This window comes from Anabrus simplex, chromosome 10 (genome assembly GCF_040414725.1).
Source record: "Anabrus simplex isolate iqAnaSimp1 chromosome 10, ASM4041472v1, whole genome shotgun sequence".
NCBI lineage: Eukaryota > Metazoa > Arthropoda > Insecta > Orthoptera > Tettigoniidae > Anabrus > Anabrus simplex.
The window spans coordinates 12,709,914-12,735,606 of record NC_090274.1 but is presented as its reverse complement, the minus strand read 5'-3'; the positions used below and the strand labels follow the sequence as shown (position 1 = coordinate 12,735,606).

The window sequence follows — 25,693 nt, the reverse complement described above, 5'->3', positions numbered from 1 at the left end:
TGGTTTCCCACTTCTCCTCCAGGCAAATGTCGGGATGGTACCTAACTTAAGGCCACGGCCGCTTTGTTCACTCTTCCCTTCCGTCGGAAGGCCCCTGTCCAGCATAGCAGGTGAGGCCACCTAGGCGAGGTACTTGTCCTCCTCCCCAGTTGTATCCCCCAGACCCAATCAGTACGTTTACATGGGGATTGAGATTGATTTGAGTACACTCAAATACAGTAGAGACAATACACGACACTTACGGATTTCGCCTTGCTAAAATGGGAGACAATTCGACGGTGGCGCTCCTAGTGACTTGACCTGAACAAATCGCGCTAAATTCAAATATCAATGGAAATGTATATACGGAAATGGATAAATAAATTACGTCTAGAAAGAAAGTGGTATTGAGATATTAACTTCGAAGTTGCTAAAGCAATTCTGGATAAATGAATGAAGAATTATTTAAAAGGTTATTATTCAAAGACTGAAATTAGACATATAAACAAGGTGTGAAATGGACTGCTGTGAAATGGCTTGATCTTCCATTTATGCATTACTTTTTTAGCTTTAGCATACCTGCCTGAACTTTTACGGTTGGATTTGTCTTTTTTCCTCATTTGAAAACATTGTATCATCACATTAAGACATTTGTCAATAAAAATATCGGCACATTCCTTACACATATGATGCAATGAATTAACATTTAATAGCTGGACAATTTTCCTCTTAACATGAAGCCTACTAACAGAAAGAAAATCTATAAAATCTCGGCTTTAATCTGAGAAGAGGGATAAAAGAAAGAAAAGTTTGAAAATGTTGTCGATAGTGATGCTTTGAGGAATATTTACGTACAATTAGAGTAAAAATGTAACATACCCTTGGCTGTATAGTATTTTTAAAGTCGCTGGCCTGGAAATGATCTGAACAGATCTTATAATTCTTACACAAGCGTAACGTCCCTTCTTTCTTGTACACTTTATCCAAATCGCTTCTGTGACATTTCAAAACCCACAGATCACACCTACAACAACACGTCGGTATTGAAGGTTAACTGCTGCACTACACAATAAAATACGCGTATTATATTTTAAGCCCGTTAAAATATGGGTCGAGCAGGTAGGAAGATTATGAAGTACTATAAAAATCACTGTCACTGGAAGAATATATATGCAAACACAATATTACTTACATGTTCTTGTCACGAGGGAACCTGAAGAACGACCGCGCATTTTTCTCTACTTCGTAATTACTGCAGCCAAACACAGCACATACCTTTCCCCTCATGTTGAGAGGAGATATCAAGGAATGACACACGCTGCTATTTAATTATGCCATCTCACTGAAAACGCATAAATAACACCAAAAACTTCACACAAAAATACACGTGCTCTTACGACAGAATCAGTACCGTTCAGGTCTATCCGCTAGAGTGAGCTCCAATAGCTGTCCCTCGATATCTCGCTCAGTGTCGTGTATTGTCTCTACTGTATTTGGTACACTGCTCCTGAGGCGGTAGAGGTGGGACCCCTCGGCGAGTCCGAGGGAAAAATCAACCCTGGAGGGTAAACAGTTTATTAGAAAGAAAGATGTGTTTGGTCCACCTTGTCAATACACTGTTTATAATTGAAAATTATTTAAATAATGATCGAGGACGTGAATCACTGCTTTGCTGATAAGCGTAGTCAACATATTTGCTGGTGTTTTTTTTTTTTTTTTTTTTTTTTTTTTTTTTTTTTTTTTAATATGATTCTCGGCTACAGCTCTCACATAGAGAGAGAGCCATTAACCCAACATTAGCCTATTTTAGAACAAGGTTTGATAATGTGGTCAAACTGCAGAGTAACAGCGAGCTAGCTAAGCAAAAACATGCTGTCGAACATGACCTCTTAAATTACGGTACCTAATATCGGAAGCAACAAGTGGACGAAATGCTCATAAACAACCTGTTGTTGTTTATGTAACTCAGCACATTGATTTGTAAGTCCGATGTTATGTAATCTACCAAAGTTCAACTCGTGGCTATTCTCAGTGAATTAAGCCTTAAATTCAGTCACAATGGATCCAGCAACGTTGAAAGAACCGAATTTAGGTTATTTATGGGCGTGTGCGAGTGCTGCCGTGTTCACTCTGAACAGCTTTCTACTGCGTTTTATTGTTCCTCGCACCGCAAAGCAAAATGTAAAACAAGAGTGGAAATGGAGGAATACAGTGAACTCACTTATTCACTCACTTATCACAGGACTTTGGTCATGTTTATGGTAAGTTACTTCATATCTTGTCATACTACAAAATTTACGTATTTGATTCTCTACAGCACGTCATCGACTGAAATGACCAAAAAAAAAAAAATATACGCTGTGCGATAGTGTATTATTTGTGTGATGGACGATATCAACCTATATAAGATAACCTCAAAGTTAAGAAGAGTTGAAATTTATTAAACTTATTTGATGTTATATTCATACCTACTATGTGACACTTCCTTTTAATAATTATTGGTGTTAAAAAAAGGACAACCTTTTTACAAGACCTATGGCAACCCGTTTCCTTAATTATCCATAATTAATGAGTTGTCAATGACTGAACTTGATATAACGTAATTATACAGGCCAGTCTTAGGACTTACCTGAAAATTACCTATATTTTGTCGGAATTTGAGGTGATCAATTAGGAGCAATAAAATTGTTTTATCGTCCTGTCGGAATGCTTGAATATCATTTTCAGTACTATCATTACCCATTAATAGAAGTGTGCGTAGCAATTTCAGTCAATCGTTTTTACATAAGGAAAAAAAAGGTTGCCTTGTAGTAATATTTTTTAAAATAAAAATATACAAGAGTGGATGATTTGTTGGCATAATCTATATTAACCTCACTCGTAAAATTTAAGAGGACGATTTTGCCCTTTTCGATACTCTGGGTATAGGTTTAGAGAGGTGCGCTGCTCTATGTTTCTGCAGGTTACCTGCTATGCATATTTAGCGCTGAAAGTTGAAATAGGCCTATTCCTACAAAGTGACTGAAGATGAAGCAGTCGCTGAAGCTTTCAAAATAATTCTGTCAAACTAGGAGAATTTTATGGCATACTGTAGTTTAACCCAATGAATATAATCGGGAACTACCGGTATGATTAACATATATTTTTACACCGTTATGATTAACATATATTTTACTTCTCTCAACCAAGGAAATATTTTCATGTTGATTTCAGCCCAAATCTATCAATTTATCAATCAATTCTTCCTTTTTTTAAAAGATTACCGAGCGAGTTGTCTGTGCGGTTAGGTGCGCGCAGCTGTGAGTTTGCATTCGGGAGATAGTGGGTTCGAACCCCACTGTCGGCAGGCCTGAAGATTGTTTTCTGTGGTTTCCCCATTTTCATACCAGGCCACAACTGTTTTCTTCCCACTCCTAACCCTTTCCTATCCCATCTTCGCCATAAGATCTATCTGTGTCAGTGTAGCATAAAGCTACTTGTAAAAAAAAATAACAAAATTGTGAAGTTGCATGCACGTTTGAACCAACAGATATGGTTTATCTAATACCCTTTTCCTTGTTCCCTTTACAATACCCAGCACAGGCTATAAACAATGCAACAAAATTGGTACACAACAGTTTGGAAAATTTCCATTGGATGAAGTTGTGTGAGATGAATGGACGAGTATGTGAGATGAATGGAACAACATAGGTATGTTGGTAAATGAAATGGTGTATGGTTTTTAGTGCCAGGAGTGGCCAAAGACTTTTGATTTGACGCCCGTAGGCGACCTGCACGTCGTGATGAGGATGAAATAGTTATGAAGACGACACATACACCCAGCCCCCATGCCAGAAAAATTAAACAATGATAGTAAAAATTCCTGACCCTGCGGGGAATCAAACCCAGGACTCCTGTGACCAAAGGCCAGCACACTAACCATTTAGCCATGGAGCCATTCATAATTATGTATGTTGGTCATTGAAAGTGATATAAAAAGAAGGAGAGATCTTACCATGGAAGCACACAATAATACAGTGCACATAAAAAACATGGGTCCAAACGTTTGGTTGCAGTCTTTGTCAGTGGAGGATAGAGTAAGGTTGGAGATAGGCAAGACTGGAGAATACAAAAAGAGTGATAATCAGTTTGAGTCATGTCGCTGTCAACTTGCATTCAAGAAATAGTTTTTCAAACTACCACTCTGTCAGCAGCCCTAAAGATGGTTTTCCATGGTTTCCCATCTTCACACCAGGCGCTATACCTTAATTAAGGCCGTGGCCAGTTCTTTTCCACTCCTAGCCCTTACCTAACTAACCTCATGACATTGCATCCACCTGTTTGTCTTTAGCAATGGTCATTCTCACTACTTTCATGTCTGTTAACTCTAACTTATGAATAAGATATCCTGAGTCCACCCATCTTTCACTCTCTTACATCAAAGATGGTCTGAAAACAGACTGGTGTAAAGATAATTTCATCTGGGGACCAATTTCTTTCTTACAGAATACTGTTGATCGCGTTAGCTTTCTGCACCTTGATTCAGTCTCACTTACTTTACTATCATCCTGGGAGAATACACATCCTAAATACTTGACATGATGTACCTGTTCCTGATGTATATTCCCAACCTGACATTCAGTTTTCTTACGACGGGCAAGTGGTCGTGTGGTTCGGGTCACGAAGCTATAAGCTTGCATACGGGAGATAGTAGGTTCGAACCCCAATGTCGACAGCCCTGAAGATGGTTTTCCACGATTTCCCATTTTCACACCAGGCAAATGCTGATTCTGTACCTTAATTAAGGCGATGGACGCTTCCTTCCCACTCCTAACCCTTTCCTATACCATCGCCACCATAAGACCTATCTGTATTGGTGCGACGTAATAAAATGATAAAAATAAAAGAAAGAAATGATCTTACGTTTCTTACCTAGTACATGTCCGACTCATTGGCTGAATGGTCAGCGTACTGGCCTTCGGTTCAGAGGGTCTCGGGTTCGATTCCCGGCCGCGTCGGGGATTTTAACCTTCATTGGTTAATTCCAATGACCCGGGGGCTGGGTGTTTGTTCTGTCCCCAACATCCCTGCAACTCATACACCACACATAACACTATCCTCCACCACAATAACACGCAGTTGCCTACACATGGCAGATGCCGCTCACCCTCATCGTAGGGTCTGCCTTACAAGAGCTGCACCCGGCTAGAAATAGCTACACGAAATTATTATTATTATTACCTAGTACGTCACTTTAGTCTTGGAAAGGCTAATTTTCACATCATACTCACTGCACCTATTTTCATGTTCCAAGATATTAGACTGCAGGCTTTCAGCACAGTCTGCCAGTAAGACCAAGTTATCGGCATAGACCAAACTGCTTACTACTTTTGCGTCTAACTGAATCTCTCCCTGCCACTTTATTCCTTTCCAGAAATGATCCATGTAAACTACAAACAACAAAGGTATAATAATGATTTCGTGTGGCTATTTCTAGCCGAGTGCAGCCCTTGTAAGGCAGACCCTCCGATGAGGATGGCCGGCATCTGCCACGTGTAGGTAACTGCATGTTATTGTAGTAGAGGATAGTGGTATATGAGTTGCAGGGATGTTGGGGACAGCACAAACACCCAGCCCCCGAGCCATTGGAATTAACCAATTAAGGTTAAAATCCCCGACCCGGCCAGGAATCGAACCCGGACCCTCTGAACCGAAGACCAGTACACTGACAATTGAGCCAACGAGTCGGACACAACAAAGGTAAAAAATTACCATTGATCCTCACTGTAGCCCAACTGTCAACATAAATGCCTTTGATTGCTTTTAATAATCTATCCTTTATCCCATAGTTCCCCAGTACTGCTAATATCTTTACCCTCTGCCATATGTCTTCTGTAGATCTACGAAACATAAATGTAACTGTCTATTCCTCTTGTACCATTTTTCAGTTACCTGGAACATACTAAAAATCTGATCCTGACAGCCCCTCTGTGGTCTGAAGTCACACTGGTTTTCATCGAAAAATAAATGAATTTTAAATTTTAAATTTTGAACTTTAAAATACATAGTCATTTAAATTTTTGTGAAAAGCATATTGTAATGACCGTGTTATGAGTGAACATTCACTCCTCAAATTACTTCTGCTTCCGAAAATGTAATTTCCAACTTCACATTCAACAATGCAATTCTAAGCCAGAAAAATAATGTTTTATTGTGCTCTGAACCATTGCCAGTACTGTATTTTGTTTCAAAGTGCTAATGATGTATTTCCTTTCTGTCTACAGTTTCTGGGAGACACCTGAAGTAAGAGAAGATCTCATTTCAACGTATACGGTGTCAGCTCATGGCGTTATATCGCTATCAACAGGTATGGCAGCTGGTACCGTTTTTATGTGTATGTAGGCCATCCAGAAATGAAGTTTCCCTATTTCTTTTCTTGTAAAGTAAGCGTATTTAGCCGGGAAATATGAGCAAGCGCGACAGATATATGACGTCGCAATCATATACCAGCTGGAGAAGTCCCGCCTGGTGTCAGTAGCGCAGCAGGAGTGGCTCAAAATGGCGGCTTGTATTCTTTCTGTGATAAAGCAGGAAATTGCGATGGGCCATTAGCTCGATGCAAGTGTTGTGCTGATCCATGTTAATGCTCGCCCAGATACGGGTCGGTGCTCAGTAACTCTTCTGCAGGAGTTCAGTCGGGAGGTGTTTGATCATTCATCATACAGTCATGATATTGCTCTCAGTGATTTTCAACTTTTCTTGCACCTCAAGAAATTTCTATTCTCCTGTCAGCATTTTCATACGGACAAAGAGCTGAAGACGATTGTCACGCACTGGTTCTATTCCCAGGCAGCAGACTTCTGTGATACCGGCATCGAGTAGTTGATCCCATGATATGACAAGAGTCCCAATTCTGGTGATGATTATGTTGGAAAATAGCTCCAACACTGCTGTATCGGGAACCAATAAAATTTTCATGTAACTATGTTGTCATTTTTTTGATAGGGAAACATTTGTTAATATGAACGCCATCCAAAAATTAAGTTTATAAGCCACAGCATGTTGCTCCAAATTAATGAGTAACACCATCCGATGGAGCAGACATTATTGCTTGCCCAGAAAGGCTGACTTCTTACAAATTGTACAAAATTGTGTTGATTTTTCTCCTAGTCAATACTGAATATTACATCCAATTAAGATGAAATTTTAGGTAGACATGTTACGACCCGGCATAGGGTAATCCTGAGTGGCGTACAATGAGAGGAACTTCCTCCAAAAACCGCAGCAATATCTCTTCAAGGAAGTGAAGATAATAATTACACCATTGAGATGTTCTTCAAGTACTTAGAGTGTAATCTAAGCATTTTACTGATATCACTTGAACTGCATCAGGAGACAACGAGAATATTGCAACAAATAAGGCCTCCAGTTAAAAAACTGTTTTAATGACCACCACCTCATACTTTTAATTTTCATCATGTTTTTTTAGGGGAAAACTTCTTAACAAGCAGTTCATATTGTGTGGCTAGTGTTTTTAGCTTATTATAGATATTTTACTGAGGATGAATGTATGCCAGGTCGAAACATGTCTATCTAAAATTTCATCTTAATTGGATGTAATATTGAGTATTGACTAGAAGGATAATCAACACAATTTTGTACAATTTGTATCTGTGGTGTGGATTGTTTCCTCCATATAGCCTCACAGAAAGAAATCAAATGCTGTTAAATCAGGTCTTTTGCAGGGATCAGGTCACTGGTCCACCACAACCAATCCATCTTCTGGAATAGTTTGTGTTCAGCTGTTGATGAACACGGGCAGAGTAATGGGGAGGTGTGCCATCTTGTTGAAACCGCACGGAGTGGCGTACAATGAGAGGAACTTCTCCAACAACCGCAGCAATATCTCTTCAAGGAAGCGAAGATAATAATTACCATCGAGACGTCCTTCCAGTACTTAGTGTAATCCAAGCATTCCCCAATCAACATTTTCATTTCCCCTTGTCTAGCTCCTGCCCGGGTCGGGATGTTGATGGTACTTCTCCACCGTTGCCTCTCCTTCCACCATTCCTCTTCAGTAATTGTATTCCTTTCTAGTCTTCTGTTTTCTTATACTGTTCTTGACAGAGGCGGCCCCATAGTGTAGGGGTGGTGTGCCGCTCTTACCCAGAGGACCCAGGTTTGATTCCCAGCAGGTCAGGGAATTTTACCTGCATCCGAGGTCTGGTTCAGCCTAAGTGATTACAATTGAGGAGCTGTCTGTCGGTGAAATGGCAGCTGCGGTCTAGAAAGCCAAGAATAAAGGCCGAGAGGATCCATTGTGCTGACCACACAACATCGTAATCTGTAGGCCTTCGGGCTGAGCAGCGGTCGCTTGGTAGGCCATGGCCCTTCGGGGCTGTTGTGCCATGGGGTCGGGCAGAGTATCGATCTTGCTCTGGGCCTCTCTCTTAGCCAACACTTGTTTTCGTATCCTTCCCTCTTCCATCCCCATAACATGTTCAGACCATCTCAATTTATTCTTCTCCATCCTATCTCTCAGTTTTTCTACCCCTATTACTTTTCTAACCTCAACATTTCTTATTCTGTCTCCCTTGTCTTCCGTACCATACTCCTCAGGAACTGCATATCACTGGCCTGAATTTTACTCTCATCTCTTGCTGTCAGTGTCCAAGTCTCTGATACATATGTTAATATAAGGCTGACCCGCTGGTAAGGGCCCCAGCTCAAGGTTATGAGTGAAGACCTCAACTAAATCTGCAGTGGAGAAGATGGACTTCAAAACAGTGGAGAGTGCAGAAGAGGCAGCCTATTACACTATTCATCAGCAGCATCTGTTCCCCATGTAAGAGACAACCAGAATAATTGCTGGCAGTAGCTCCAAAATGCCTTTGGGAGTGGTGACCGCATCAAAACAATAGTCTGAAAATGAGTGATGGTAAATATCATTCCCCAGTAGGAACTGAAAATCTTTCCCGGTAGGAGGAATATCGCACAGAATGAGAACGCTCCAGAGCCCATATGTGTGCTTTATTGTTATCCTTCATAAATTGTGACTCATTCGACCTCAATACTGGATTAAGAAAGTTGGGCTCATTACAAAGTGTATGCAGCAACTACTGAATATAATGGAACCTTTTTGTTCATCCCCGGGCTGAAGAGCTTGCACAAGTTGTGAATGAAATGGGGTGCAGTCCATTCTTCGTGTTCAGCAAGTGATCTCCATGTTATGTTGTGGTGCACAGTCTCAATTACACGTCTGTGAGGTTGCCGTCTATTCAAAAGTCGATGATGATATCCCCTTATGGCTGCTAGGACATTTCCATCACACAAACCATACCCGTAATGATCATCAGCATATTCTGCATTTGTGAACCTCGCCATCGTTCTTTTTTTTTTTTTTTTTTAACATACTCTGCGAGACACTTGGAATTGTCTGGCGCACAGTTTATGTGCTTGGCCTGGTGGTACATGCGCACTGCGATGGGCAAAGGTCGGACAGCATGGCAGTAGCTTTCATGGTAGTCAGGGCAATGCAGAGTAGACCTGTTTTGCTTGCCAGAGGCAACAGAGCTCAGTGTGCATTATCCTCCAACTTCAATAAACTGTAATTAGCAAACCGAAGTGTATTGGACCTTGGACATTTGCAATAGTATGCCAGTCTATAGCTCGCTCTGTGGATCAGCGATAGAGTGTCGGCCTCCAGACCCCAAGATAACAGGTTCAAACCTGGCAGAGGTAGTCAGATTTTCGAACAGGGGAGAAAACTCCATCCATGCCGTATATGGTAACTGCTCGCCATTACTCGGGCGTGAGAATGTTGTGTCGTACACCTCTCATACGGTCCTGCTGGTCTCGGCAGCGGACGAAATGGAGATGTGACGATGGAGGTTGGAGGGACCCGTTCCCTATGGAAGGCCCGCCGACCGGGTGAGAACCCACGTTCAGCGGCCTAAGAAATTTTAGTCAGCACCCACTCGGCTGGCCAACGAAGCAAAGCAAGTCTGTGTCCCGCAGGCTGCACTCGTCAGCCCTAAATAGTGATGATTTATCCTATCCTCTTTCTCATCGCCCTACTTACCTCCCTATGTTTTGGTGTAGAAGAGAGGCTCACCGTCTATAAAATAGAAAGATAGGAACAGATAGATGTTGATGAACTAGGATTGTGAGGAGAGAGCCTGTTAATATGAAGGTATGGAATGTCCAAATAAAGTAGGAATTTATTCATTTCAATCCTGAATTTGATTAGGGACATGAAATATGGGCTAGGAAAATATATTTGTTTAAATCGCTTAACATTTTATTTTTGTTGCAGGGTACTTTGCATATGACCTGGCAGACATGTTACTGAACCACCGCAAAAGAAGCAGCTACGAGCTGATGATCCACCATGTGCTTGTAAGTAAGGAATTGCATTAGTTTTGATTTGCATTCCTCACTGGCAGGTGGCTGGTTTGAAACAAGGAAATGCTCTCTCTAACCATTACTTTCCATTCTAGTAGTGATGACAGCGCCAGAGAAAATTGGAGAAGAAAGCAGTGATGTTTGCAGATGATGTGAAGAAGTAGGGAGGAGGAAGTCCAGGAGGTGTTAGTTGGATGGAATGAAATAATACAAGAATATTGCATGATATTTAGTACAAAGAGAATGAGATAGAGAGACTAACAATTGGAGTTACGATTGGTGGGGAATAACTGAGGAAGATGAAGAGCTTCAAGTACCTAGACAGCTTAATACAATAAAATGGAAGGAACGATAAGGAAATAAGTGAGCAGAAGCATTCCTCACAAATGAGGAGCATCATTTCAAATCGTATTAAGTGCACAGATTATAACTTTACAGGAAATGAAAAAGAAAAAAAAAAAGAAAAAAAATGTTTTATTTTCTAACAAAATAAGACATGTCAAAATTCTAAACGGCAAAATCTAGGTATTGAGGTTATGTTCCAGAATCAGTCATGATTCAGATCATTTCCCAATATATGAAGGCGTAATTCTAATTATAAATTTTCACCTAAATACGTTTTGAACCAATTCACTGAACAAAATACGTTTTGATGTAACCTTTTCTTCACATAATACTATTTGAAACGTTCATTTGATTCCAAAGAATTTTATTGACTTTATTGTTAGGTACAGCGCATCGTGTATAGTAAATTAAGTTGTTATTAACACATTGTTAATGCTATACGGATGTTTACAGTCTTGCAAGTAATCCTTCTTTCTCAAGCAAACGGTCACAGTCGTCATCATGGGTCGGCCTACCAGTATCTGACGTTGAACCGATGTTTAGTGCTGAAACATAAAATTGTAAACTGTCGAACTCCTTCCACTTGTCTCCAAATCTGGCCTTAAGCAGGTTCTTGACATCCAGTTTTTTAGCGTCAGGTAATGCTCTCGGTTTATCGATTACGGGAGGTTCATGTACCTGGCCCAGCCTTATGCCTTGTTTCAGAAGGGTTACGAATCGCTTTGAGGGGTCATCAAACCTGTACGTCAGTTCCATCTTTACTGTAACGTGGTACTGACCACTTTTGTCGCTTTTCTTCAGAATCACCGTCTTCATTTCTTTAATCCTGTCCAATTTCTTAAAATGCTTGGCGAGGATCTTTTAGTCCACTATAACCCATTATTTTCCAAGATGTTTTACAGTCCCCACAGACTGATAGATCTCTCGTTATTACTAGGGAGTAGCGATGACAGAGCACTTAAGAAGAAACTTTTCTACATCACCAAAAACCTTGTCTGCAGATAAAAAGGAATGTGCTCTGACAGGAAAGATGACAACAATGATGGAAATTTTAGCGGGTGCTTTGGTTTGTAGCCTGTAAACTAGAGCATGAATAACTTGCATGTTCTTGTTTTGGCCTCCACATCCATCTGCAAACAGCCTGATACAGGTGATCGATTTATCGAAATTTACCTCATATAAAAACGAAGTAAGAGCTGATGACACCTCGTTCAGCCCTCTTCCAGCCCCAGTCTCATTCCATACATACAATTTTGGATTCTGAATACTGACATCGCTAACATACAGTGCATAAAATGATATTTGACACGAATAGAACGCTTCACCAATTGATAATTTAGGAAGCAGTTGTACCTGTTGCATATCAAAGCAGAAGAACATTGTGTTAGCAGGTCGTTCCCTCATAAGTTTGTGAAAAACCTGTGAGCAAATTTTATCCGCTCCCAAATCAAGCCAGTAAACGGTTCTTTTTAGCACTATCTTTTTCAGATTTAATCTGAAAGAGCATTCGAGCGCAGTAACCACAAGCATCCCTGGATGGTGTCCCAAACCCAATGTTGAACTGTGTACAGAAAATATTCTGGAAGATCCACTTTTTTACTTTCAGGTCTGCGGAAACACTCTCCTACGGGTAAGTAGCCTTCCATGGCGATCGAAAGTGAAAGGGCATGCAAGCAATACCAAACTGTCAAGTACGATATAAAAATAGCGGGAACAGCCAACAAAAGAGCGGGATAAATGCAGGCTGGGAGACATTATCATGAATATACAGTAATACGTTTTGAACCGTTCGCCGTGGTGCACATAATACGATTTGTTCCGAATCATGTTTTTCAGCACTGAATTCCTATGGGAAAGAATACGAAATGACACGATCTAACTCAACAGCGTTAAAGAGCATATCCTAATTGGCGGGAAACAGCATCAAAACATATTCTGACCCTGACTGCATTTAATACATTTTGAAACGATGCTCCTCAAATGTTAGAAGCTTAGTGTGGGGTAAAGATGTCACCCAGAATGTAAAATAGCGATAGAGCAGACGTCATCATTGATCTGCATTTAGGACTGCCGCCCAGGTGGCAGATTCTCTAACAATTCTGTACAAGTCTTTTCTTAAATAACTTGGACATTTATCAAACATTTCCCATGATAAATCATGGGAAAATCCCTAAGTCCTCAGTTTACCCCTAAAATTCCAACTTGATTTCCATATTATGACCTATCCTACTTTTAAGTGTTATCCGAGTTAAAAGGATTTTGGTGATATTCTTTAGTTCTGTTTGCTGCAGGAACAGGTCTTATGGAAGTCGGCATGATATTCCCGAATCTTCAGATTAACAACAGGCAACTGAAATAAGAGATATGATTCTGCAGTTACTGACATCTGCTTCATTGTCTTTTCTTTTACGGAGAGGATGTATAAGAGCTGATTGCCACTCGTTGGGAATAGTTTCTGATTCCCATGTATCATAAAACATTTTTTCCATTTTGGCAACAAAATTGGGAACAGCCATTGTTAGAAGTTCAGCAATTATGGAATCCTTGCTTGATGTCTTGTTGCCAGAGGGGTCTGCAATGATTTGGATGGTTTCTTCTCAGTCAGGAGGAAAGGAGTCAGCTGAAATACCGAGCGCTGGGCTGAGTGACTCGGATGGTTGAGACGCTGGCCTTCTGATCCTAATTTGGCAGGTTCGATCCTGCCTCAGCTAGTGGTATTTGAAGGTGCTCAAACACATCAGTTTAATGTCGGTAGATTTACTGGCATGTTAAAGAACTCCTGCGGGACTAAATTCCGGCACCTTGGTGTCTCCGAAAACCATAACAGTAGTTAGTGCGACGTAAAGAGAATAACATTATTATTATTATTATTATTATTATTATTATTATTATTATTATTATTATTATTATTATTATTATTAAATACCGGGCGTTTGGGTCATGTAGCTATCAGTTTGCATTGGGTCAAATTCCACTGTCGGCAACCCTAAAGATGGTTTTCCGTGGTTACTTATTTTCACACCAGACAAATGCTGGGGCTGTACCTTAATTAAGGCCACGACCATGTCCTTCCCACTCTCAGCCCTTTCATCCCATCATCGCCAGAAGACCTGTGCGTGTCGGTGTGACGTACAGCAAATTGTAAAAATAATAAAAAAATAAAAAAGTTAGCTGAAATGAAGGATGGACCAGAAATTATAATGTTGTAATAAATATTTTTCTTCAAGTTATTTGTCATGCCATTGTAATTTCTCTACATATTTTTTCTTAATTGTCATACGTACTTTATTTTTTCAGGTCATCATTTGCTTCGGCTTGTCTGTCTCCACGCGATACTACATAGGCTATGGACTGGTAGCGCTTCTGGTGGAGGTGAACAGCGTGTTCCTCCACATCCGCCAACTGCTGCTGATCCACAGCGTTAGCAAGACGGGACTTCTGTATCGGTTTAACAGCTTCCTTAACTTGGGTGAGTAACTTCCTCAGCATTCGGCTTAAATTTACAATACTTAACATTTTTACAGCACACAAGTGTAACACTTTAGTGACAGGCTCCTAACAGATGCTGATACCCCCTCTTGACCACAAAAACAAAATTACGTAGCTGATGATAACCACAGAGAGAGACAAACGCCATAGTAGTGGGCAACTGTCAAATAAATAAATAAATAAATAAATAAATACAGTGGAACCTCGATTCTCCGTTTTTCGAGGGACCATGAAAATAAAACGTACAACGCGGGAAAACGGAAAATCCGGGAATGAATGAAAACCATCAACAATTTGGCTAAACATCACAAAAATGAAATATGTATAATTATAATCTTACAAAAACTCCTAAACCAAACAAAACTACAGCCCCAATGGGACTTAGCCTGCCAAATAACTGCTGCTCAGCCCGAAGACCTGCAGATTACGAGGTGACGCATGGTCATTGTGACGAATTCTCTCGGCCGATATTCCTGGCTCTCTAGATTGGGGTCGCCATCTCACCATTAAATAGCTCCTCAATTAAAGGTAATCATGAAGGGTGAGTGGACCTGGAACCAAACTTATATCCAGGTAAAACTGCCTGACCTGGTCGGAATCGAACCCGGGCCCTCTGGATGAGAGGCACGCATGTTAGACCGCGAAACCGCACTAATTACCGGTACACGAGTTCAAAATGTCGATACTTTATATTCAATTTTACAGGGGAATCTTCGTCAGTTTCCCGTGAAAACTTCTTTCAGTTCAGCAACTTTGATTAGCCATACTCTTTGAAAAATCTAATAACGCCAAGCCAAACGACAGTCGACCACAAGTAGTTTTTAATTCTCTCATTTAATAAAATAAAGCACATTAGATACAAAAGCGCCCAACATGATGGCGAAATCCCTTCTTTTCTTAATCTTTCATTGTAATTTGGTCTCCGGTATACTGTTTGTAGTCAGTTTCTGGAAATCTTGTACCGTTACCGCGTAAATTAGGCCTACATCGACTTTTAAAGGTTATGTTGAACTCGAAAACATGGTTTTGACAGTAAGTATCGATTCTCAAAAGTTCTCAAATGCATTATATTCAATTCTGCTCGTCACTAATCCAATCAAATTGGAAAGATAAAAGAAATATCATGAAAACTTCAGAAATTACGGTTATTCTTGACCTTGAGGTCATCTGGAAAGCGCGCTCGCTGCACATATCAGTACGAGTTGGAAATGATACAAACCATTTAAATGTACCGGTAACGTGCGCAAATAAAACGACTGCGGTTTTGGTATTTTAACACGAAAATGTAAAATTCCCAGTCTTACATTAGGACCTAAACAGTAATAGGCAATCCCAAGACCTCCCATGGCTTTCTTTTTTAATGTAAGGTGCAACATCTGTTCTGGTCTCGCTAACATAATCGCGTACGATAATATTAAAATACTAAATTTGTGTTAAGAAGCAGTTTCGATTCCTGCCTGCTTGGTAGTACAATCGAAAAAAATTTTAAAATATAAACATCTAACCATGGACATAATGTGGACGTTTTATAAGTGCGAACATTTGACGAAACTTGTTCCGTCTTCAAGCAGAGCTGTCGAAATGCGCCGTGTCTCCTTATAATTGTTGTGACCACTCTCTGCTCTATGATTTTCCAAGATTCTCTAAACAATGCGATGCTAAGGTGGTCCGTTATGCAAGTTCACCGCCGATCGCTTTTCCAGTACCGATACATTACTTGCTCTAATTATCGCAATGACGGGGCATAAACGCCAAGTTCCATAGGTATGCCATAGCCATCCTTTCGTGAGATACAGTTTATTAAAAAACGATTGATCGAGGATTTAGCGTTGATTGGACTGGAATTTATGGATGGTTGATCTGGGAAATCGTTTATTCGAGGAATGGATAATGCGGGATTTTTACAATGTGATGTAATTACGATGTTCGCGGGACCACGTAATTTGAGCGCATATTCCGGGAAAACGTACCCCTTGCCTCCAGTACTCTTGATGTCCAGCAAATCTTGCTCTTTTAACTCTTTTCTTCTGAGATCTTCATCATTTTTCAGTTCAGTTCGTCCCTTGATTTTCGTTCCCACCATGGCCTCAGTATGTTCCTCGGATTTTCCTGTCTTCTTTTTCGAGTTACTCTGCCCCATGCCTTCCTAGTGCCATTGTTTCGGCTGCACACAGTACCACATTCCTCACTGTTGCCTTCTAGTGTCCAATATTCACATCCGTCTATAGGTTTTTTTTAATTGTACACTTCTCTGGTCTCAAGGTAGGTCATCCTCATCGCTTTTACACACTCTTTTATCCTCTCACTCCCTCCTGTTCCTTTGTGTTACATATCCTCTAAGGTACTTGAACTTTTCCACCTTCTCCACAGTGGATTCTGATGTTTTCCAATCCCTAGTGGCAGTCAGAGTCTTTGTCTTGTCATAGGCGATCCATAGTCTTACTTTTGTGGCTATCTTCCCCATGTTGTTGAGTTGTTTCTCTGCATTGATTTTATATTTACAACTGTTATTTATTGTGAACCAAATTATCTGCCTGGTTGCCTACCAACAACGGATGGATATAGCCCAAACGTATGTTTCAGAATTTATTGGCAGACCATGCAAGCATTCATAAATTAAGGAATTAAGGAAGAAACGTACATGCAGAGTGAATGCTGGAGAGAAGTTTCAAGTAAAACTGTATGCATTGTACGATATTTGTTCATTTCAGTGCATCATGTCGCTTCTGCCCTAATCGTCTTCAGTCTACCGCAGTTGTACCATTAAGTTGGGCGTAGGATTCTCTACTTGGTGATAGACCAGAATTGGCCAGAATTAACATTCAGAAATCAATATGATGTTCATTTAGAAATTCTCATATTTTCAACCCTGCATGGCTTCATCTGTAAAGGTAGCAGGGCAACCGTTATCATCTTGAGCTTAGAGCTTTCTAACGATACCCCACACGAGGGGTTGAGATTGATATTTACACGGTCAAATCACTGATTATTTCAAGACCATTTTCACAAACTTTTCACAGTTACTTATTTTCAAACTGTACTTGCTTTTGCTATAATGTCACTTTTATTTGCTTTTAGCCTGTTTGTAAACAAAATAAGACGAGAATATTTTAAATCCTCCGATGCATTCACTGGCCACTGTACTTCAAAGTGTCCTGAGTGCACATAATCAAGGGGCCAAAGCACAAGATGCCAACAAGGAAGGGTTGCATTATTGTGCTAAATTTATTCTGGTAGAATTTAGCTGAAGACCTAGCAATATCAGAATATTAAATGTATCACTAATAGGTTGCCACAAACAGCCTGTGGTAGAAAGGCTGGTTTTCACAATGCCAACTTTCCACGCATGCAGACCTGCAGAGCTGGATATTGTCACATCGAAACAGGAAAAATAGAATCCACTGGCAGACCAAGCAAGCATTCATAAATTAAGGAAGAAACATACATGCAGAGTGAATGGTGGAGAAAAATTTGTATGCATTGTACAATATTTGTTCATTTCAGGGACCTTTCTGGTGTTCCGGATATTGACGCTGGGCTGGATGTTCCGCTGGCTCGTGCTGCACAAGGAAGAACTGACTGGCACAGCTTTCACCACTGGGATTGTGTGTAAGTAAAGAGCGTCATTGTTTCCAGGCATTGTTGCTTCCCATGCCATAGTTCTGAACAACTTGAGACTCTCCTCTCAAAGTGCAGAAGGACATCGTTAGTGTGTCGTATCACACTCCCAAGGAACTGAAATGTTCTTACTGCCTCTAATGGTTCAGGAACTGTTACATCTCTTCCAGTCCTTAATACTCGTCTAAGAAGAACAGTTTTGATCTTTTCGTTGTTAATTTTAATTCCCCAGTCTTCAATCACCTCGTTCCATATGTTTGCCTATTCTTCAACTTCCTTGTCAATTTCAACTAACACCACAATGCCATCAACAGATTTTAACGTTCCTTCCAGTGGCAACTCTTGAGTTCTGATTTAGGGGATGTAACCGAAAAAATTGCAGATATCACCGCAAAAAGACTGTCATTCCAAGCACATTTTCCAAGAGAAAACAACAAACAAGGCCAACAGAAAAGTTTACTTAAGATCTCGCATCCACCAGTCCAATGCTCTGTTTCATAAATAATTCTGTTGAAATGATGAACACATGACTTAAGTTGTGTAGTTACATTCAGAGTTGGTCGCGCTTGTCCTTCATTTATAATTCTGTTTTTCTCCGTAAAATAAAGTATACTAAATGGTTCTCTTAATAATCGTTCAATTACACAGTGGTTAGAATACACTTCGGATTGCGCGGTAGAAACGCGTGACCCTGCTGAACTACTCTCTGATTGGTGTGATGTTATTTCAAAATCACATCATTCCCGCATTTTCTTGATATTTACACTACAAGCACATGAAACTAAATAATTTATATTACAACAACACACTTTTGTCATGTATCATCATTTATAGCACAAGAAAAGAACCATTCACAAGCAAGAAAACCAGTATTTCACGAAATAGCAAATAAATCCCGGCCACCCACGATGACTTCCAGGATTCCACCTTGCACCGCCCTCTTGACGGATGTGGCTGTTCGATCCGCATTCCAACCCCACAAAAGAGATCAACAAACAACAAGAGTCCAATGCACGTGTTGCCATTTCTGGAGTAGTTTGGCAATTAGTAGCGGTCACTAGCCGGTGAAGCTTGTTTCATCCGTCTCTGAGTATCGATAACTGTGTGTTTGAATTTTATATAAATAACTTCCATTAAAATATGAAAAATTAATATTGATTTTTCGTTGAAAATAAAAGGGATGTAACACATCGATCGCATGTATGGCAAATTCGCCCCTGGTTCCTACTCTTGTTCTCCTTTTTAATTTCTTTAAGTATTTCATGCACGATGATTATAATTAGGAGATGTGATAGCACACTCCCTTGTCTTCTTCCTATTCTAATTTCAAATTACCGAGCTTCAGTAGCTGTAGTCGCTTAAGTCCGGCCAGTATCCAGTATTCAGGAGAGAGCGAGTTTGAACCCCACCGTTGGCAGCCCTGAAGATGGTTTCCATGGTTTCCCATTTTCGCACCAGGCAAAATTCTGGGGCTGTACCTTAATTAACGCCATGACCGCTTCCTTCCCACTCCTAGCCCCTTTCTGTTCCATCGTTGCCATAACACTAATCTTTGTCGGTGCAATGTAAAACAACTTTAAAAAAAAAAAAAAAATCTTCAAATTCTTCTGTCTCTCCTACTTTGGTCTGAACTTCACAGGCGCATTTGCTGCTGTACATATCTCCTATCATCATGTATGTGGCACCCTTTTAACATGGATATGTTTTTTGGGCTGGGGGTTCTGTCTAGAATTTGTGTGGACAGAAAGTCTACACCATGGTAACCAGACAACCAGTGTTCATCTTCTGTCTGTACCAAGTCTTCTGCCTTCTATACAGGGTGTTTCTAAATTCGAATTCAGACTTCGAGGGCTTGCAGTGGGGACCAAGACTGTTAAGTTTATCATAGGAACTTGTGTCCAGAAACGTACGGAAAAAACCAAAAAACACCACAGCACAATTTCACAGCTCTCGCATTTTCGGCGCTCTGCTGCTTGTCGTCTGGGTCGAATTACAGGTGGGGCTCGATGTGATGACTACCGACGTCAACAGAGACATGGACGGTACCTACGTATCATGTTCTCATACACACGATCATCAATACCTGGTCCTCCAACATCCGCCAGAGCCATAACTTGCGCCAGTAGATCTTCCTCTGATTCCGCAGGGGTCTCGTAAATCAAGTTTTTATACGACCCCACAGTCTAGCGGTGTCAAGTCGGGTGAACGTGCAGGCCAAGCAATAGGACCACTACGACCTATCCACTATTGCCCAGATCTTTGGTGCAGATGAACTACTATACATACAGCTTACTGCTGTGTACGTAGTGAAGAATTACTGCTGTACTGTAGTATGAACGAAAATCACAAGTACAACACATCTCCATGTGGATCACATGCTCAACTGAATGGTATGGAATGACAACAAACCTGTAGGGGTATGGGGCATCACGTGATCATTCAATGACTTACGCACTCTACTCAGTGGCGCCGAAAAAACGCGGGAGATTTGAACGTGTGCTGTGGTGGTTTATTTACAGGTAGCAGAAAGACAGTGCATTTCCGGACACAAGTTCCTGTGCTCAACTTAACCGTCTTGGTCCCCACTGCAAGCGCTCAAAGTCTGTAATAGGGATATAGGAATTCCCTGAATACAGTAGGTACAAGTTTAAATGAGTTTCCTCTGTCTTTGACTCACGTTAGCAAAGCCCCCTTAGACATGGTAACGTCACCAAAAGCAGCAGAATTTTTCTCATAATACGTATCTTGTGAATGTTTATGGCCATTTTGTTGGACGTTGATCTTGATGCTACATACAATAGAAACCCTGTATAACTTCTTTTTACAGGGACTTGATTTTTTAACGAGGTTTCAGTAGAAAGCACACCTTTTCCAGAGATCTTTGCCTGTATTAACATAAATCGTACCGTCATACATTATTTACACAATGTCGGCAATAAAACAAGGAAATATCTACCCTACACACTGTACTGCAGTTATGGTTTGTGCTTCATTTTGACAAATTGTTGTCGGTGAATGCAAAACCGCTTCGGTTTAAGGTTGTTCTTATAATGTTATACAGGATTTTCCATAAAATTCGGGAAAGATACCAAACTCACACAGAAACACATTAAAATCGGTATGAAACAGCATTTGATTTGTTTAAACATTTTCGCAGATGTTTTCAAAGCAGCTGCCTACTTATTATATGTCTTTTCACGAGAGTTTAATCCTGATGTAAACATGGCATGTCCACGCCTCCGCCAAAGAAAGAGTTGTGATTCGCTGAGCGTGTAGTAGCGACCTCCACCCCGTCAACGTCTTGTGTTCGGACGTACAGGGCTGCGTATTGCATACAACAGTGTGAAGATCTGAACTTCTGAATAAACGACTAAACCTGGATTCTGTTCACTTAGTTTATTGGACACATTCACGATGCACTGCCTATGGTCACTTAGGAGCGGTTTTCCTCTTTTGTGCTTCACTACACGCGATGGTCCTACCTCTTGCTCCATTTCTCTCACTATGAATACTGACACCGACTGCTGCTGCAAGATGCAGCACCTTATCTCCAAGCTGTACAGCTTGGGACTTTTCCCCACTACGAGAAGACTTCCTGTATTGCACCACGCCTTTTGCCTTCATTTCTCATTATTTAACCCTTTCCGCCTGTTCACGTTGTCTTTCTGTCCTGAGCGCCCGACTGCATTATCTGCACACGTCTGCGATCTGTGCGATAGTTTTATAATTTCTTTTGGCAGTGAAGTGTTTGTAAGTCATTTATTAACACGCAATACAATGTACAAGGCTTAGGAAATAAAAGAAGTGTGATAGTTTGTCTTGACGTTGCCTAGGCAATGGTCTTGAACTTCCACGAGCGTGGGTCAGCTGTTTCGTTCGTAAACATGGCGGGATTGAATGCTACGATATTGAAACTGGGCTGAAGATAATTTTAGAGATAACAGTGATATAGGTAAGTTAAAACGGATATTAAGAAATTGGACCTTATGGCGATACCGCGGCAATTCAGGTAACACAAACATTTCGTTTTGTTACTCCGAATGATAAGAATGACGTTGAACCTGTACATAATTTGGCAAGACTATTACGAGAAATAGATTGTTTTTTTACGTACATTAGGAGAGGACAAACTCTTCAGTGACATAGCCAATGGCATATAAATCAATGTAGCATTCAAACAAGCACATTCCAATAAAATAGACATGAATGGGAAACAATCTTAGGCTGTATACATGGGCATTATTCCAATTCCAAAATCATGTGGTTATTGGTTTAGAGGGATTCTGATAACATGAAAACGCGACAAATGCAACCGACCTTTGTGTCGAGTATCACCAGTAGATTGGTGGGGGGTTGAAATAGAGAAATGGATGTGACGGTATATTTTCTAATATTATTGAAAATTTGAATACATTGTGATCAATAGTTATTATATTTAACTTTTTCTGAAACAGTGTGCTCTGCTTCAATTTTTCCTAAATAATAGGTTGAAACCTGGGGATAAGGGGTGCGAAAATGTGGGCGGGAAAGGGTTAATCACTATTTTATAAAATAAGCATATATACATATATACCACCATATATGATAATCATATTTTAATTTGATTACGTACTCTTCCAAACTTTCTCAATGTAATAAATGAAAATAAAATAAAATTAATGCGATGTACTACTTTTCTTCGAGCTCACATGCAGTGGAATGAGTGCGACAATTGCTTCTCCAATCAACTATGCCTTTGTCCACGTGCAAAGGTATAGCACGTATTTTCTAATTCCAATAGTCTGAACATTCATTCTTAAAAATTGTAATTGCATCCCTCCAGAGGCTTGTGGCAAACATTTCCATTTTCTTACTCCAAACGGCGTCACCTAACCTAAGTTCACCGCGCACGTATTATGAAAACATATTTCAAGGTGCCTGTAGAATAATGGTAAGATTTTCACTATAACTTTACTTGGGAACAGCCTTTCTGAAATTTAACAAGATGCAGAAGCACATAACCTAACCTCTGAAATTAGTTACGCACACCGCTGTATCTTAAGAAGGAGAAGTATCACATTCTTGTTTTATTTCAGTACATAATATTAAAATTAGGGAATCTTTTAGTTCAGCCTTTATTTCTAAGGAGGTAACAATGCTGTCATTGCACTTATTGTGAAAATATGTTCTGCCGATGTTGTTTACACCCATCAGAGTTGTGAGGAGACCTCAGGCTTGCTCAAGTTCGACTCGCTCACTATAGCAAGGAATCGATACGGAAGATGATAGATTGCATTCAGTATAAACTTTGGAGTAGTGTATGAATACTGATAATGGATAAAAACTACACGCCTGAATTTGCCCATAATAACGTACTGTATGAATCAGTAAAAGGGTTCTCATTGTATCCGAAGGATATTGCACAGATTAATGTAAGAATTTTCAAAGGTTATAAAAACATTTTGTCATTATAAAGGGGGTTCTTTTCTACTGTACTACAGCAGTCGTGGTTGGATGTGTATTCGAGTCCGAAATCTCACTAGCCCTAAATGCCCGCACTCGAAATTCCTCTTTTGCCTTGAATCATCCTTATCAAGCTTATGACGCCCTTTTCATAGGTTTTTAATGTCCCCTAACCAAAATGAATAGAAATAAGTATTTCAGAATTTTAACATTTCCTTAATGCTAAATGCAGGTTTTGCCCTACTGCGAATTACGTTAAATCGAACATATGGAATAATTTTCGGGACTGGAAATTTCTTTTCAGGCGTTTGCTCTATTAACCAGCGTTTCGTCTTAGGTCTGACACTAGACTCGTCAGAGTGGGATGTGTCAGACCTTACCCACTGACGCTGGGTGTATGCAGGTAAGCTTATCAGAAGCCTATATATGAGGCACAGTCTGATAACTGCATACGGGAGATAAATCTCCACAATGGAATTATTGCCTGCCTAGCAATTCCGAATGGAAAATTCTAAATTCCCTTGACATGCTCTATTGGTGAAAAATATCTAATTCCCTCCATGGGAATTTAGAATTTTCCACTGGAAATTTCTTCCGTTAAATGCGGGTTTACACTAAATTGTGGTCACGCAAAATCGGGGTTGTACTGCATTTCTCTCGATTTATCAGAGCTCTTTATCTCCCCTACGGGTGGAGTCAAAGGATGCATTATCTGTACCCCTGCATGTCGTAAGAGGCTACTAAGAGGGGTATGGTACTCACTCTCTTGTCTTCTAAACCCAGAAACATATCCATGATTCTATGTTTTTCTGTGTAACAGAGAAATTTACAGATATCTTTTTCTACTCCAGGGCCAAGCAACCAAATTCTTTCTCTCCGTATAGGACTTATTTATATAAAGACAAAGGAGATATATATATATATATATATATACACACACAATATTTTCTGTCAGTGCTTTTTCAGTTCTGGAGGTCACAAAACGACTTGTATCTTTTGATTTCAGCCCTGTCCATCATCATGGTGATGAACATCGTCCTGTTCATGCGGGTGATGAATGGTGATTACGTGAGGCGACCCGCAAGGCAGGGAGCCACCAAGCAGGTGCTGCTAGATGACAACCAAGATTGGGCCGAGAGTGCGAAAGTGAAGGACAGCTAGCTAAACACGACCCTGCTGCTGTTTGTGAGACCTGCCAACGGTATCGCTACTTATTCATCTCTTTATCATTGGAGCTTGTCAACGAATAATCGTACAAGCCAGAAGATAATGGCATGAGCTTTCTTTTCTTTTTTTTTTTTTAATAATGATGTATTTATTTAACATCCAAGGGAACATTATTTTTTATTGTCTGTTGGAACATATTGCAGTTTGACGTCAACTTGTTGGTTGGTGGCTTTGAACTCGTACCTCTGCTGGCAGTCGTTCATTCTAAGAACTGTTGATGATGAACAGTTGTACTTCCCTGTAGCCTCACCAGCTGTGACTACACCGGGGCTTTGTGAGGGTAAAGTTGAAATATATAGGAAACCTCTTTGATATTTACCATCCATGAGATTCAAACCAATGTGTCTTCTACCTCTTCTACTTCTGTCAGTCTTATCCATGGAGCTATGGGAACTGTGGGTCAGGCAGTGAATCATTGACCTCCATCCACTTCTCGCACCTCTCTGGAGGTACAAGAGATGCGCTACCGCAAATGTCACTGAAGATTGTGGCTGGTTGGAACCTCATACTAGAAGCAGTGGTCTCCGAAAGCTTCTAAGTCGCATCCATTTTGAACACAACGGACGGGACTGTGACTCACGATATGAGATTGAGGGGTAAAGTGACCAATAGTAAATGTTGTCAATACGCCTACACAAGGTAATTTATAGATTATATATTTTACGTTGACATGACCTCATATGTGAGAGCAGCATGGCATTCCAGAATACCTTGTCAACTGGGTGCAGTTACGTTTCGTAGGCCCAGTGAGCATCCAGTGACTTTCCCATCACCATTAGTGCTCATGTGGTTGGACACTATAACAGCAGACCTGCACCTTCCTTTGCCATAGACTCTCCTCTGAGACCCAGGTTGATCTGCAATGGCAAACCCAAGAATGGAGCAGTCAGCTGGCAGAATACGGCCTGTGCCTCAATAAAAAGAAGGCTGAATCCTGCCACGAAATTCAAATACCTTGGCTTCACCAATGCTGATGATATGCAAGGAAGGGGGTACAACATTTATTTATAAAAAAGGTATCGGCCAAAGAAAGACAAGGCCCACAAAAGGCGTGAAAATTAGTAGATTCCTTAGGCCTCAATACCATCGGGATCAGAAAAAAGCAAGAGTTGGCCAACGGAAATCAAATATGAGAGATAACGGTGAGAAGTTAGCACAAGTAAGAGGACGCAATGCCAAGACTCAGCTTTGGGCCCTGTGGTCGCTAACC

At 40.5% G+C, this 25,693-nt stretch overlaps 2 protein-coding genes across 5 annotated transcripts in view; one reads left to right on the top strand and one right to left on the bottom strand.

Annotated features, from left to right (window-relative positions):
• Positions 1-25,693, bottom strand: part of LOC136882185 (zinc finger protein 84) — a 120,308-nt gene that overhangs the window by 69,756 nt on the left and 24,859 nt on the right. The window lies entirely within an intron of this gene.
• LOC136882211 (TLC domain-containing protein 2-like) lies at positions 1,777-24,417 on the top strand. Its single transcript, XM_067154776.2, has 6 exons — positions 1,777-2,240; positions 6,243-6,325; positions 10,274-10,356; positions 14,005-14,176; positions 17,701-17,805; positions 24,263-24,417. The coding sequence occupies exons 1-6, from the start codon at positions 2,038-2,040 to the stop codon at positions 24,415-24,417; spliced, it is 801 nt and encodes a 266-aa protein (XP_067010877.2). The 5' UTR covers positions 1,777-2,037.